General features: G+C 44.9%; 1 protein-coding gene across 1 annotated transcript in view; it reads left to right on the top strand.

Moving 5' to 3' along the window:
- The window catches only part of TEX14 (testis expressed 14, intercellular bridge forming factor), a 68055-nt gene extending 54774 nt beyond the window's left edge, over positions 1-13281 (top strand). The window contains exons 13-17 of the mRNA XM_060258980.1: positions 985-1919; positions 4480-4616; positions 6241-6323; positions 9100-9330; positions 13158-13281. Coding sequence (XP_060114963.1) covers positions 985-1919; positions 4480-4616; positions 6241-6323; positions 9100-9330; positions 13158-13270 — 1499 coding nt within the window. The 3' untranslated portion in view covers positions 13271-13281. The remainder of the gene's footprint in view (positions 1-984; positions 1920-4479; positions 4617-6240; positions 6324-9099; positions 9331-13157) is intronic.
- Positions 13282-16391: the final 3110 nt, after the last annotated feature.

The following is a 16391-nucleotide window of genomic DNA, read 5'->3' as shown; positions in this document are numbered from 1 at the left end:
GGGCTGAGAGAGTACTTCTGATATTGTTTCAGAGACATAATACATAGACCTAGTACAAAAAGCAGAGCTACACGGGAGCATTTGATACAAGTGGTACATACAACAGTGGCAAGAACCAGTTATTGAAATTAATTCAGCATTAGATCTGAACTTGTGTCAGAGTATTCCAACCAAAGATTTGCTTTATATAAGCAGTGGTGTGTAAAGTGCTCTGTTTCCAACCCCCCTCCCCATTTCTTCATGCCAGTTTCCTCTCATATCACTTGTCTGCTATTTGGAGCTGAGAAAGAGGGAAATCCCGCCCCCCCCCCCCAAACAAAGCCATCTCTGCTCCCTTTCCAAAGCTGTGTTTCCTTTAGAAACTGGCCTTTAGGGATCTGTTATCTAAGCTTGTGTGAAATGTACAGTTATGTCGTAATGTTACAATCTTGAAGTTGTATGGAAGTGGGGTGTGTGTGTGTGTATTTCTGGATAAATGTGTTTAACACTGCCACTCTGCGACTAAGCATTCTATAAGAGAATATGAGTTTCACCCCATGTTTGGAGATTGTGGAGCATTAAAACAGGTGTATGCACTACAGGGCTGTTGTAGACTAATTTGCCCGAGGGCTTCATCATTAAATACAACTCTTGCCTCTGGCTGTTCTGGTAAACCAAAGAGGTTGGATTTAAAGATGCGGCTTAATGTAATTTTAGTCCCATTTAGTAATGCAAATACAGAAATGCTATTGGCTATAATGCACATTTGTATTACAAATGTGCTTTCCCCTAATCTCTGACAGTGCGCCTCACTGTTCGCATTTGTGATGTGATTGGAAAATATACACTGTAGAGCACTATATGATTTCTCATTCATATTCATCTGTGCACTGACAGCATTTACTTGTGGTCAAAACAGCATGCAAGAGATATTATTACTTCTACTACAACTACTACTTCAGATCTGGCAAACCCTTCCTTTCTAACTAATGCCTGATCTTTCAGTCAGGAACTTTGCTGTGTCAAGTTGTGCTGTCTCCGCACCTGTAATCGAGGGCACTACTTTCTCCAAGGATGAGCCTGGAGAAAGAGGAGTCGAACCAAGCCCGATCTGGGACACAGCTCCTGAACCCCAAGGTGACACCAGCAGTATGGATGAGAGCCTCTGCAGCTTTGAAATACTTGAGAACTACATACATTATTCAGAGTTGTGTGAGGGCAGCGCAGAAGAAGAAGAGTCTACTGGAACGGATCCAGAATCCCCCCCAAAGACACAGATCTCTCCGGAGGACAGGGCAGAAGTCCCATGGCCACCCGCCGAAGCTGAGAAGAGGCAGATAAGCTTTAGCGAGGAGGAAAGCGCTTCAGACCCTGAAGCGGAGCACAGCACTGAGAACTTTAGTGATGGGTCCGAGTCTTTCCAGCTTACCCAAATAGCACAGGGCCTTGAGGAATTAAATACCAAATGTTTGAGATGGGACAGCCTGTACGACAAGTGCGCCTCGGACGTAAAAATTTGTCGAAACTTATTGCAGCGATATTCAGATCTTGTTGATAAGATAAAGGAATTAGATGCACAGGATGCCAGTAGGAAGCAGCCGCTTGCAGAGGACCAAAGGCAGCAGCACTTCCATGTCCCATGTCCTCTTGAGGAGGCCTACTTGAAGAGGACGGAGGAGGCCTTGAGTAAGATCCAGGGATATTACACTGGAGACAAGGCGTTACTGTGGAAGGCAGTCGGCCCTCCGTCAAGGGACTACGTTCTTCCACCTCTGCAGGTCTCGTCCATACCAGGGCCACTGGACACTCATCTCTTCCGAGCAAGGGAATACAAATGCAAGAACGAGAACAGGAGCCAAGACACCACCATTGGGAACAATTTTGGATTGAATGTGGCCAGTGTTCCTAAAGACATAGAAGCAGCAGAACCAAACTATCAGGTAAGATGAGCAAACCAGGCCTTTACTTTGTGAGACCCATTGCATGACAGAGACTCATACTGCTGTGGAGCCCTGTGAAGGGCCTATAGGGCCCCACCATCAGAGTACTGGAGCTGGCTACAGGGGTGGAAAGCAGTGCTCCGGAGCACTCTGGTCAGATTCAGATATAGGCATGCGGTTAAGCAGTTCTAGGCATCTTGCAAGCTTTCCTATATCAGATCATTCCTGGCAAGAAATATCCCTCAGCATGTTTACACAAGTAAAAATATCATTAGAAAATCCTGCTTCTGTTTCATTTTATTGTTAAAACATTTCTATTGTTGAGATTGACCAGCTTAAAAAAATACGATACCATATGCTCATTCTGCATTAGATAATTAAAGGAGAGCGGTTACATGAATCCCAAGCATTTTATCTTACCTGGAAGTAAATAGGTTTCATGAAGCAAGGGATATCTTCAAAGAAGATGTTCTAGATCATTTCAGACTCCAGTATTTATAAGTTTTCAAAATCATTTTACAACAATAGCCAGCTGTTGCACTTAATAAGGGTGCACATTTTTGGCTGGCTAATCATCTTATAACTTTAAACACCATTCAAAGTTATCTGTTCTGAAACATCTTAAAATACATCGGCGCTGTATTAATGCATTCTCACTATTTTTATCACAGTTAAGAATATTAAAAGTAATGATTGCAGGTTTCTCATACATAACTTTTGGGCCGAAGTCTGTTCGTCTTTGAATGAAATCTCCACTTCTGTATTAAGTTAGACGTCCTTGCCATTCTCATATGCTTCTCACACCTGGATCCCAATACCTATTCTCCATGGAGATGGGTTACACCGTTTAATCTACTAAAGGCCATATTATTTTCTTACTCCTTTGTTCCTTATACTTCTCCAAGTTCTCCGGACTTGGTCTCTGGACTCCCTGTTTGGCATGTCTAGATGACAGTCCAGGCCAGCCCTGTTTCTGGCCTGCAAAAGCATCCTCCATAATCTGTTTACAGAAGGCCAGCAACTGTTCTCTTGTGCTTCTGATTTTATACGTGACAGTGAATTGATGCTGTGTAATCCACATACTGTTTGACTGAAAGGGTTTTTTTTTAAATCATACTTGTAATCAGCCTTGAGTCCCAGTGAGAAAGGCAGACCTTCTAACCTCACCTGAGTGTTGCCTTTTTATAACATTCGTGCTCAGGGTCCTGTTGGCCATCACTTTCATATAGAGCAGGGGTGGCCAAACTTGCTTAATGTAAGAGCCACATAGAATAAATGTCAGGTGTTTGAGACCTGCAAGGCATGAGCATCAGATGTTTGAGAGCCAGAAGGAAGGAAGGAAGGAAGGCAGGCAGGCAAATAAATGGGGAGGGATGGAGAGATGGAAATAAATAAATAAATAAAAGCAACTTTAAATGCATTCTCCAAGCCACCTGCTGGCTTGGCTTGGAGAAATGATTTAAAGAGAGAAGTGCCTTCTCCAAGCTGGCTGACAGGGTGGAAGAGGGTTTGAGAGCCACACAATATGCATGAAGGATCCATATGTGGCTCCCGAGTCACAGTTTGGCCAGAGTATTCCAGAGGACTTGGATTAGCATGGCAGTTATCTTTTTTTTGTGGGGGGGGGGCGGTCACTAGGAGAACCACCACATCACACCCACAAAGCCAAACACAGCCCATCGCAAGTCCTGGATTATAGCTTGCTAGGCACATGACAGTCTCCTGTTTGGTCAGCTTTGGACAGCCACTTAAAAAAAAAAAAGCTTCATGGAACCTGTTAGTAGCCTTCCATCCAAGCTGTCGTGAAGGGCAGCATATGGCTTTTAGGCCCACGTTTTGTGTAGGCCTTTAACTTAAAGATGTTGTCAACCCAGTTTGGATTACAAAGCTTTCATGGTCACCATGGATCTGGATGCTAGGAAGTGCCATGGAACACCAGAGATGCAAGAGGGTATCTAGATGCTATCATTTATCCACTGTAGCAGCACAGAAGGGCTGTGGTGTTGGGGTGGAGAAAAGGTGCACATCAGGAAAAAAAAGAGCATGCAGAATACTTTAGAGATTGTCTAGGTGCCAACTTCCCTGCCTTCTTCACAGGAGAGTGTTTTTCAAGTTGTATTCCTAAGAAACCTATCAGGGATTCCTCGATGGGAGAAGCAGTAATGAGAGATAAGTTTTTCTCGCAAAAATCACCACCACACATCTTTCACTGATAAGTGCAGTTACCAGGGAAGCATCGAGAGCATCTTAGTGAGCACCCCCAATTTATTATAGGAGGGATGGTGCATTTTAATGGTTTTCCCACATGATAGATAGATAGATAAATTTTATTTGTACATGAACCAAACGTGCAACACGTAGGGGGTTCTGTGGCAAATTTGCTGGGCTTTTTTGGCAGACAAGTTGATAGGGAAGACTTTGCCCAAAGGCAAAAAAAAAAAAAAGCTTTAAAAACTTATTGTGATTGGGTTATGATAGATTACAGGATGAGGCAACGGAGAGTTAAACCCTGTGGCTGTTAGCCAGAGTTGATTAATGATTGGCTGGAGTTATTTTTCAGATCTTGCGCCCACGTGGAAAGATTGCAAGCACACAGCGAGTTCAAGTGAGCAAGTCGAGCTCTGCAGGGGACGGCACACAACCAATTCCCGCGAATGAGTCAAGCTCTACAGGAGATGGAATCACCAAGGCAAGGAGGTGAGTATTGGCCCCTGATTCTTATCCATTGCTGCGTCCAAGATAGAGGGGAGAGATCAGGTGCAGTTGGCAGTGGGAAAGTCACAGCACTTCATCTGACCTACTGTTAAATATGAGTGCATATATGCAAAGAAACATGAGATGCTGTGACCTATAATGATGCAAGTCAGAGAAGTATTTTGTGTGCTTTATTTTGTCTTGTCTCTTGGTAGCCTTGGAAAGGTCTGACCTTTTTTACCCAGGAGAGCCCATTTGGATATAGCAAAAGGGATAGATCTGCATCTTAATTCTGCTTTGACTCTTCATCGTCATTAAATATGTTGCTGTACTAGTTGGTATGTTGCTGTGATCAGTTAAATATAAATATCACTGCAATTGGACCAGCCTGCCTAATAACCACAGGAAATGGATGAGAGTTCTATAATATAAAGAGAGTCAAACACCTGAATTGTTATTGTCTTCAGACTTTCCATTGGCTCTCTTTATTTATTTATTTTTATTTATTACTTTACATTTATATCCTGCCCTCTCCGCAAGCGGACTCAGGGCGGCTTACAACATCATAAAAACAATCAATTCAATAAAACATATAAAACCATAATTTACTTATCAATTTTAAAACTATTAGCGCTGTCTTAGTCCAATCTAGGCGGTATTGACTTCTGACTATGATCGCCAGCATTCTGTAGGATGTCCGGTGGCAGCCCATTTTCAATCAACCACAAAAGCCTGTTTAAACAGTTCAGTCTTACAGGCCCTGCGGAACGCCGACAAATCCCGCAGGGCCCTTATAGCTTCTGGGAGGGTGTTCCAAAGTTCTGGTGCTGCCACCGAAAAAGCCCTGGATCTCGTTATGCATAACTTGGCTTCTTTTGGGCCAGGGGCAGACAGCAGATTTTTTGTCCCTGATTGCAGTGCTCTCTGGGGGATATATGGGGAAAGGCGGTCCCGTAGATAGGCAGGTCCCTGACCATAAAGGGCTTTAAAGGTTACCAACACCTTGAAGCGAACTCGGAACACAACAGGCAACCAGTGCAGCTCTCTCAGCACTGGCTGAATGTGCTCCCGTCGTGGTAGCCCCATTAACAGCTGTGCCGCAGCGTTCTGCACTAGTTGTAGTCTCCGGGTTAGCGTCAGGGGTAGCCCCATGTAGAGAGCATTACAGTGATCTATTCTTGAGGTGACCGTAGCATGGATTACCGTCGCTAAGTCATTGCGCTCCAGGTAAGGGGCCAGCTGCCGCGCTTGCCGAAGATGGAAAAAGGCAGATCTAACGGTGGCTGCCACCTGGGCCTCCATTGTAAGGGAGGACTCAAGGAGCACGCCTAAGCTCTTGACCTTAGGGACCGGTATCAGTGGCACCCCGTCAAGGGCCGGCAGCTGGATCACTCTCCCCGGACCGCCACGACCCAGGTAGAGAACCTCCGTCTTCGTCGGATTCAATTTCAGCCGACTCAGTCTGAGCCAAGAGGCCACGGCTTGTAATGCCAGGTCTAGATTTTCCAGGGTACAGTCAGACTGGCCACCCATCAATAGGTAGAGCTGGGTGTCATCCGCATATTGATGGCAACCCAGTCCATACCTCCTGACAATCTGCAAATTTAGACACCCATTTCTTTTACAGGATCTGTCAGAAACCTGTATCTGAAGTTTGTGAGTCAGATTTGACAAGAAAAGAGAGGAGGATGGCACAGCCTGAGTGGACAAGTGAGTATCCAGTGTTGTGTCTATTTAGTTTGAAGTATATTATCCTGTATACCAGTTTGTTCCAGTCCTGAGGTTGTGGAAGACCGCCACCTCTTGGGAGTCTAATGTTGGTTCAAAGAGCAGTGTTATTGCAGACTGGTCTGGATGGAATTGCAGGGGAAAATCCTTGGCCTTCTCCACTGGTGTCTGGTTGGGGAAGACAAGAGGCAAGAGATGTGTCATTCTCTTCTCTGCCACCAAACCACCACGTACATCATGGGACATGCTTTGTTGTGCGTCGTCAGTTCGTGCAGGGCCTGTTAGGTCCACTTCCACATGGAGTATGCCCCTAGAACACAGTTATAGAGAAAAAATGAGGGGTCGGTAGCCTTGCTGTCTTTTAGGGAAGCTTGTGTACTGTGAGTGACCTTCTTACCTTCCCCACAAACCACAGCAGAGCAGACCCAGGAGTTGCACCATGTCTCTCCAGCTGCTGCAGGTGCAGGGAACGTGTGGGGCTGAGAGAGGCCTCTCTCCCCCTCCTCCTCTGGCTGGCAGAGGCAGGTCCTTCCCAGACCCGCTGTCACCCAGCTTTGGCATTCGCTTCCAGTGCCATCTTTCCTGCAATGCCAGAATGACTGAGTGATGTTGGCTGGCAGGGCACTGAGGGGCACTTGTGTTGGCACCGTGTGTGGTCTCCTTGGGGCTGCTGCTGCGACTGTGAGCTGAACTGGCCTTCCTGCTCTGCGTCTGGTGTGCTGACAGGCGGTGCATGTCTTCCTGGGGAGGCGGGGTGTGGTGTGGCTTTACAGCTGGAAAGGACTTGCACACTTGGAGTGTCATTTTCTTTTGTTTGGAATGACGTGTGCAAAACCCTGATTGGAAATGGTGAGATATTAAAAAAGGACTCCATCGAGTTAATTCAATTAATTTGATTTAAATTAATTTTAATTAGCTTTAGAGTCGACTCATGGATTCACAGTTTGAGAAACACTAAACTACGGTAATTATTTTTCCTGGTCAGAGCTCAGATTTACCACTTGATGGCAGTGGAAGGTAAAGGATGGGAAGTTACTTTGCCCTTTTTTTAAATTGTCTCCTTCAGAGGCCTAAAGTAAATGCGACATTGTGATTTCTATGCTTGACACTCTGAGTGTGTAATCAAACTCTAAAAAGCAACTGTGGGGTTCCCTTTTATGGATCAGCACTGGGAAGGGGGCTCTCACTCCCCTGTGTCATTTCCCTAGTAAATGGCCCTCCCTGCTATTTTAAGTGCTAGTATGAACAAAGACAGGCACAATAGGGATGCCTCTCTTTATTCTATCCCTGCCAAGGCTGAAGTGTGTGGGGGGGGTGTAGAATTTTCTGTGTGTTCCATGGAAGTTAGCTGCCCCTTTCTCTACTACTATGGGGCAATCCTGATCAGCCTCGCCCTAGGCAAAAATATATATATATATGTAGATTTCCAGTTGAAAAGCTTCCATCACATGTGTTTGATGCATGATGACATGTTCTTGCTCCTGACATCCCTCCATTCACTTCCCCTTTATTACGGTTGTTGCTTTTTAACATTTCCAATTCTCATTTCTGTATCGTTTATAAAATTCCAAAAATACAACGTTTAAAAAGAAAAAGTGCCCTCAAATGGTTGCAAGATAGAAACTGATAAAGTTTTTTCATTCCTATGCGCTTTCTGTTTAGAACTGCTTTCGGGTCAGAGATATGTTAATTGGCTAATCCCTTGCCTTTTGAACAGATGAATCAGTTAATCCATTTCATTTACATTAATGCACATATCACCAGAAACATTACAGACCCCCCTTTTTTCTAGATATTGAAGGAAATGCAAGTAGTAATTTAATTATCGAAAGCTGCCTGTCTTGTTGGACAGATAGGCAGCTTGTAAGTGTTGGAGCCGCATGTGACTGAAGAAATCCACACTCACTGTTGGTCCAGGAATTTTAAAAAGCTACGGTATTTAGCAGCCCTGGGCAGCTGCCTTTATGATCAGGACTTCACAGTCTGTCCCTTTCCTACCGTGCCTCTTTCATGATTTAAGTAGCTCCTCCAAAGCTGCAACTGGCTCTGCAAAAGGGAAATGTATTTCATTGGGGGGTTTTCTGTTGTTGTAAGCTGCTACAGGCATAGTTTGTGGAGAAGTGGCAAGCAAATTTACCTGGGTACATAATAAAAATAAATGACTGATTCTTGTGTGTCTCCCCCCCACCCCCACCCCCCCAAAAAGCAGGATCAATGATGAATTAAAAGAACCAAGTCTGCCACCATCATGGGCAGTGCCAGATTAAACCCTGTGGAGGCCCCTAGGCATCTTGGGGCCCCCTCGCAAATTATCTTAGAGTCTGAGCACCCACCCCACCACCCAAAGCCCCCACTGCAGCCTGCAGGCACCTTCTTAAAAGCCCCTTTTACTAAGCTGTGGGGGAGAGGCAGAGAGAGGCAGACTTGGTGACAACACCAGCAGCAGGCAAGTTGGGCAAAGAGCAACCTGGTTGTTGGTTGCACATGCAGGCTGGGAGGGCTGCAAGCAGGGAGAAATGGAGGGGGGAGCCAGCCCGGGGCCCCTAAACGCATGGGGGCCCATAGGCCGGTGCCTACTTGGCCTAATTGTTAATCTGGCTCTGATCATGGGTAGTTTGGATCTGAGCCTGATTCGCCCTAAGCATTTGCTCCATCTCAGAGCTGTGAACTCTCCTTGCCCTGTGATGTTTGCTTGCAAAGGGAAGGAAAAAATCACATCGGCCTTTTCCTGGGTTGGTTTTTTGGTTTTTTTCCCCAGACGAAGTAAGACAGATGGCGATCAAAGCAGTTTCTGGGCAACTGGACGATCTGATTCAGCACCTCCACAGCAAATGGACTTCAGAGATCGATGATGATGATGAGAATATCGAGGATGCTTTAGAAAGTTCCAGCGATGCAGCACAAATCGAGGCCTGCCAGCAAGGACCGCAAGAATGGCCACAGGCAGAAAAAGAGACTGAAGATCAAAACTCAGTCTGCAGCACTGAAGGTGAGAGTGACCTGGAGGATGCCTTGAAATGATTTTTTTGAGTTTTGAAAGTAAGAACTAATGATAAGCCATAACTGGATTGTAACATAGAGAGGCACAAAATGGGTGTTTGCTGTCACCCTTGCTTACTGCACTCTCACTAGGTCTCCTGGCCATGCTGTTCAGTGCAAGCCAGAGCCTCTTGGGGCATAGGGTAAAGGTAAAGGTAGTCCCCTGTGCAAGCACCAGTCGTTTCTGACTCTGGGGTGATGTCGCATCACGACGTTTTCACGGCAGACTTTTTATGGGGTGGTTTGCCATTGCCTTCCCCAGTCATCTATGCTTTCCCCCCAGCAAGCTGGGGACTCATTTGACCGACCACGGAAGGATGGAAGGCTGAGTCAACCTCGAGCCGACTATCTGAACCCAGCTTCCACCAGGGATTGAACCCAGGTCATGAACAGAGAGCTCAGACTGCAGTATTGCAGCTTTACCACTTTGCGTCATGGGGCACAGGGTAGGCACATATAATAATCAGCCGCTTCGCAGCTGGCATAATACAGGTCAGTGGTCAGTCGCAGGCATAGCTTTTCTCTCCTTTGAGGGACAGGCTGGAATGCCAGCAGCATTTCTATCTTTCTATGCATCTTTTAAAGATGCTTTAGCCCTGTCCTGGTATGGCCAGGCCCAGCACTGGGAATCCACCATCATTTTCCCCATACAGGATAACTATCCCCACTGTTCAGATTATAAGAACATAAGAGAAGCCATGTTGGATCAGGCCAGTGGCCCATCCAGTCCAACACTCTGTGTCACACAGTGGCCAAAAAACCCCCAAATGCCATCAGGAGGTTCACCAGTGGGGCTAGAAGCCCTCCCACTGTGCACCCCCCGCAAAGCACCAGGAATACCCCAGACAGAAAGTTCTAGCAATTCACTGTGGCTAATAGCCACTGATGCTCCATATGCTTATCCAAACCCCTCTTGAAGCTGTCTATGCTTGTAGCCACCACCACCTCCTGTGGCAGTGAATTCGATATGCTAATCATCTGTTATCCCATAGCTGATCCCTTTTGATCCCCTTTTTACCCAGTGGTATACATGATTCCCTCTTCCTTCCTTTTGACTTCACAATAACCTTTAGAGGTAGGTTGAGAGAGAGAGAGAGACTGGCACAAATTCACCACTGATTGGGGCCTAACTACACAACACATTGTCCCCAGGTTCCTGGGAAGTGTCATGCGGATACGCAGTGTGGAATTCCCGTGTGAGATTTAGATGCCCGGGCACACAGGTGCCTGATTCATATTGGGACCAGTGCTCCCTCTAAGCTGCAGAGTCTTGCGAGCAAAAATTGTGCTTTGTGAGCTACTGGCATTAAAGTTGTGAGCTGTTGCATAAATTAGTTTGCTCTAGGGCCATTTTTCCTGAGCTGAGACAAAAATGTGTGGACTGGAAGCTAAAAAATTGTGAGCTAGCTCACATTAACTCAGCTTAGAGAGAACGCTGATTGGGACTTCAGTGCTTGGGGAGAGGGGAGCTTAAAGCACTACCATTTGGGCCACTGGGCACCCAGGAGTCAAATTTCAGCCCACATTCCCAGTGTACATCTGCTGGGACACACTCAGAAGCAGCATATAGGATAGCTAGGCCCTGTACTACATGGCTGAAAGGGGATTAGAATCTGGGTCTCCTCAGACTGATGCTTTAACCACTGTATCGTTCTGGCTCTGTCGGGGAGTCTGCTGGTTGCCTTTTATCGTAGTTCCATTGAGAGCATTTTATCTTATTGCCTCTGTGCGTGGTTTGGGAGCTGCACGGAAGCAGAGAGAAGGGTGCTCCAAAGAGTGACGAGAAGAGCACAAAAGATTTGTGGATGTTCTCTCCCCTCATTGGTGGATCTGTATAATATGGGATGTAAAAGGAAGATACAAATGATCCTAAGGGACCCTTCACATCTGGGCTATTTGCTATTTGAGATCTTACCGTCAGGTAGACGATATAGAGTGTTGAAGGCTAGGACAAACAGATTTAAGGACAGTTTCTATCCAAGTGCTGTGTTTAGGCTAAATGCAGGGTTATGAAGGATTATCTGTTTTAGATATATTTAAATGGTTTAAATGGTTTTATGAATGTTTATCTGTTTTAGATGTATTTAAATGGTTTGAATGCTTTAAATGGTTTTAGATGTATTTAAATGGTATGAATATGAATATGTGTGTTTGATGTGTTGGTATGTTTTGTGGAAGAGCACCTCATTTCGTTGCTCTCTTTTTGTTGAGAACAATGACAATAAATTTATCTATCTATCAATTCACAGAACATCTGTCAGGAGCAAAATAGATAATTGTCTTGAAATAGCAAACTGGTATAGCAAAACCAAAAAAACTTCCTCAGTATAGGCAACATGATGAGCTCTGAACAGCTCATACTTGGAGTCCGAAGTAAACCTCGTCATGGCACTGCAGCAAAGGAAACTCTGAAAGCAGGCCAGGGTGATGCTGGTATGGGAGAGCTTACAGCAGAATACAATAGCATTCATTTCATTACAGTCTGCTGCTCTTCTAGGGAGATCAGAGTCCCTTCCATGTGGTCTCGTAGCCATGCAGATTGCATTGCCAGACTTGCTTTGCTTGCGTAGAAGAAACGTTTCTTGTGTCTTCAGTCCAACTGAAGCCATCTAATTAATGAATGAATCATTAATTATCAGATGGTACTGTATGTGGTATAGCCAGGAGGTCCAAAGATTGTCTGGCAGCTTTAAATTCTAACTTTTCATGAGCTAGACTTCCAATTGTTCATCCTTGTCCACTGGAATCTCTGAAGTCCTTCTGTTGAGACCCATCAGGGACTTTCTGTTGGGTGTAGCCAGCTGTGGAACTTCTGGAATTGTTGGCTTTCCTTGGGACTTGGAAAACCTCTTTATTTTAGAGAGAGTCAGGAGTGGTTCAGCCATTGTTGCATTTATAAAACAGCGAGCTGGGAATCTCTGTCCAGAGAAACTTTTTCTGCTTCTGAATTAGAATAGGAATATCGGGTTTTAAAAGTCAATAAAATTCTCTGTGGCTGAAATGAATGGTTTAAAAATTCCCCATTAAACAGATCTATTCTCTGATAATTAATCTGGAGAACTTCACAGAGATGAGATTTAATATATATATTTTTTTGGACAGAGATAACTCTGAGAGCTGTGACTGACCCAAGGTCACCCAGCTGGCATCATATGGAGGAGTGTGGAATTGAACCCAGTTCTTCAGATTAGAATCCACTGCTCTTAACCATGCTGGCTTGGCTCTCTCAGCCACCTCATTAATTGAACAGCACCAGCCTTTATTAAAATACCTTATATTGCTAATTCTCTGTCTTCCAGCAGGTGGTGCTATTGTTTTTTTATTTACCTCTACTGCAAGAAATTTGCTTAATAGGATTGCAAAACAACAGCCACTCCAGAGGGGCCACAAAATGAGGGGCTAAGGCAGCAGCCCAGATGTACTTTTGTGCGCAATGCTATTCCAACAGCTTTGAGGCTATGGTATGGTAGTTTGTGCAAATGTCAGCAGCACAGTTCAGGTATAAGTACATTGCAAATGAATGAATTATTAGGCGTAAATGAATTATTAGGCACCCTTACAGCAACACTGTTTACTTGGGTTTTTTTTTTCCTGGAATGGCTGATATCCTTAGGTTTATGGACTGGACATTTAATTGCCACTATCTTTAATGGGCCCTGTCAGGCTCTATAGCTTCTTCTACCGTTCTCTGATTTATTCTCATTCATATTCTGAATTGGCATTTTCCTTTGCATGCTAATTTTTTCTCATTTCTGCACGTTGTAATTTTTTTATTAGGCAAGGGTGACCAGCTTTCAGACAACGAGCCGCAAACCGAATGTGACACAGCCTCGCACAAGAATTCAGCCATTTCTGTCAGCGCTGAAAACCTTTGCAGGGTACATTGCTAAATTTATGTCTGTTCATTTGCTTGTTTGGAAGAAAAAAAACCAGTTAATTCGGGATTTTAAAAAGAGAGAGAGACAAACAGCACGCCAGAGCCCATTTCAGCTCAGGAACACAGTGTGGGGAGCTTCAGCCTTCCCTCCTGTGCCATTTTTCCAAGTCGAAAGGGCTGTGAAGCGTACCCGTTTACCCCACTGTGGGGTTGCGTGTGCATTGACTTCCAGAGCAACTTGTGATACATGTCACATATAAGTTAGGGCTTGAGAGATTGGGGGGGGGGGGGGGAAATAAAAGTTGAAGTTGAGAACAAATTTTGCAGTGAGCAAAAAGAAAATGAATTGTTTGTATAGAAAAGCTCTCATAAAGTCACAGTATAAAAGACAAAGAGCATATTTGGATAATGTTAAATTTCATAATACTGGAAACGCTCAACTCTTTAAGAATGTGTTATCATCCTGAAATCTTTTTCATCTTTTCCTCTTCTTGTTAAGAAATTTTAAAGTTATTTTCGTTTTTCCCCTATAGATTTTATAACCAGAAACGAATCCAAACTTTTCGATTTGGGTCTCAATTAATTACTGTCAGCATTCTAAAGGATACATCAATCTCCAGTTTTGACAGATCCATTTCCTTCAGTGTTTTTGCCCCAGAATTGAACCCAAATAAATGTTTGCCATTTAAGTTAAGCTTATTATTCCTGTTTGATTCTTGAATTTGTTAAACATCTTCATTATGCTATATGAGAATTTACTGCTTAACCTATATGTAGGGACTGGTAAATCCCAGTTTTGTTTCTGTCTCTGTCTTGACCCTAATGGTCCTTCCTAGCAACTAACCCCCCCTCCCCTCTATATATAATGGTTGAGGAAATTCTGTTTCACTGTATCTGTAGAAGTGTGCTGTCACTCCAAAGGTTATACCTTGAATAAAACTTTGTTGGTCTTAAAGGTGCCACTGCACTCAAACTTCGTTCTGCTACTTCAGACCAACACAGATACCAACCAGAATCTATCTACAGACCAACACAGCTACCATCCTGAATCTGTCTACAGAAAAGATAGTCTCTCATGTACCCACCAAACAAATGTCTTTGATTGGTGGGACAGTCAGGAGTGCATCTCTCTGCAGTCTTAATTCATGGACAGGAATGTATGGGAGAAGACAGCCTTTCAGATATCCTAGTCTCAAGCCATGTAGTTCTTTAAAGCAGGGGTGTCAAACATGTGGCCCGGGGGCCAAATCAGAACCTCGGAGGACTCCTATCAGGTCTCCAAGCAACTGGCTGGCATCTGCTTCCTTCTCCCTCTCTTTTGCTTTCTTCTGCATCACAGCTTGCTTTGCAAGGCTTGCTCAATCGCACAGGAGCTACAGAGCAAAGTCTCTGTTTTCTCCATTGGCTGAGGCTCCTCCCCCTCCAGTTCCCTGGAGAAGGAAGTAAAGAGCTACAGCTTCCTTTGCCCAGTACCCTGGATTCCGTGGGAGAAATACAAAGAAAGCACCTTTAAGACCAACGAGTGCTAACATTTTAAGCATGTTTTAAGTTTAAAAAAAATACATTTAATTGTGTTTGTCTGCATCCTTTATAAAGTTTATATCTTTTGCTACCTAAATAGGTACACACGTGGTCTGGCCCAACATGGCCCGGCCTAACCTGACATAGTCCAGCCCAACAAGGTCTCATTTACGTCAGTGGGCAATTTTTCGGTGCTCCCTCAAATTGCCCATTTCAAGACTCAACCCTTGGGGCCTAACAATGGCTGACATTGGCCTCCTGAACTTGCTCATGGAAAAATTGTCTGGTTTTTTTCCCCACTCGGGAGATACTCTGAGGCTGTTTGCTTTCCTGGTTGTACAGAATCCTACATGGCAGCTCTTCAAGTGTGAAAAGACCCAACATGAAGCAGCTTCAGGAGAGTTGCACAAGACCAGGGCTTTTTTTGTAGCAGGATCTCCTTTGCATATTCGGCCACACACCCCTGATGTAGCCAATCCTCCTGGAGCTTACAGTAGGCCCTGTACGAAGAGCCCTGTAAGCTCCAGGAGGATTGGCTACATCAGGGAGGTGCGGCCTAATATGCAAAGGAGTTCCTGCTACAAAAAAAGCCCTGCCCAAGACCCTCCCCAACTTCTTCCCCTGCCTTCGCCTGCAATGGTGAACAGCACACAACAACACGCAGCCTCTCATCAAGTCCGGAGAGCCCGGAATAAACAGTGGTTAAATCAATGCCCACAGTTTATTGGCCTTATCTAAATGTTATACCTGTCTGAAGCCAGCGCTGAGTGAATTCATAAATATCATTTACAGCATTTGATTTTATTATTAGAGACATTGTGAACTGTTCATCCATAAATTACAGACTGTAATCAGACATTGATCTAACCGTTGTTTTGTTTTGGGCCTTCAACAGCCCAACGCACCAGCAAATGTTATCAGTAACCAAGGTTAAAAAAACAACAACCAGGACAGCAGATGCAGACGCTACGCTGTCTGATCTCCTCTGTGTTCATTTACTCAGCAGTAGCTTGGCCTGTCCTGGTTTGAACACCGTGGAAGTAATTGTAATTTACACCCAAGATACTCTGGTTTCCATCCTGCTGCCATGGTCACTGGTAGGAAGCCTCAGGCTCCTTCCTGTCTCTGTGTGGGCCGCCAGTCCCCTCTGGCCACAGACAAGGGAAAGAGGGGTGGTGTCAGCACCCTAACCCTCTCTCCATCCACTGCGTGTGTGTGAGCTTAGCTTTGGATTTTATGGCCAGCGTTTCCTCCTGAGATGCCTCACAGTTCAGGACTTCTTTATTTGCTTGGGGCGGTCTGATTGTCATGGCAACTCCTGCAACCTGGCTGCCATGGGTGATCTGCCCCTAGGGTGTTGGTTCATATGGCCACTGTTGCCTTCACAATAATTCTTTGCCTCATCTGTGCCTCAGTGCCTTTCCTGGGCCCTAACAGCCCTGTAACTAGCTCCAGGTGGGCAGCCGAGTTGGTCTGAAGCAGTAGAACAAAGCAAGAGTCAAGTAGCACCTTTAAGACCAACAAAGTTTTATTCAGAATGTCAGCTTTCGTGCGCTCTAAGCACTCTTCATCAGACAGTGGGATGAAATGGCCAGCAGTCCTAAATATAGAGA

Source organism: Heteronotia binoei, chromosome 18, assembly GCF_032191835.1.
Source record: "Heteronotia binoei isolate CCM8104 ecotype False Entrance Well chromosome 18, APGP_CSIRO_Hbin_v1, whole genome shotgun sequence".
Lineage (NCBI taxonomy): Eukaryota > Metazoa > Chordata > Lepidosauria > Squamata > Gekkonidae > Heteronotia > Heteronotia binoei.
This window is presented reverse-complemented; position numbering and strand designations above follow the sequence as displayed.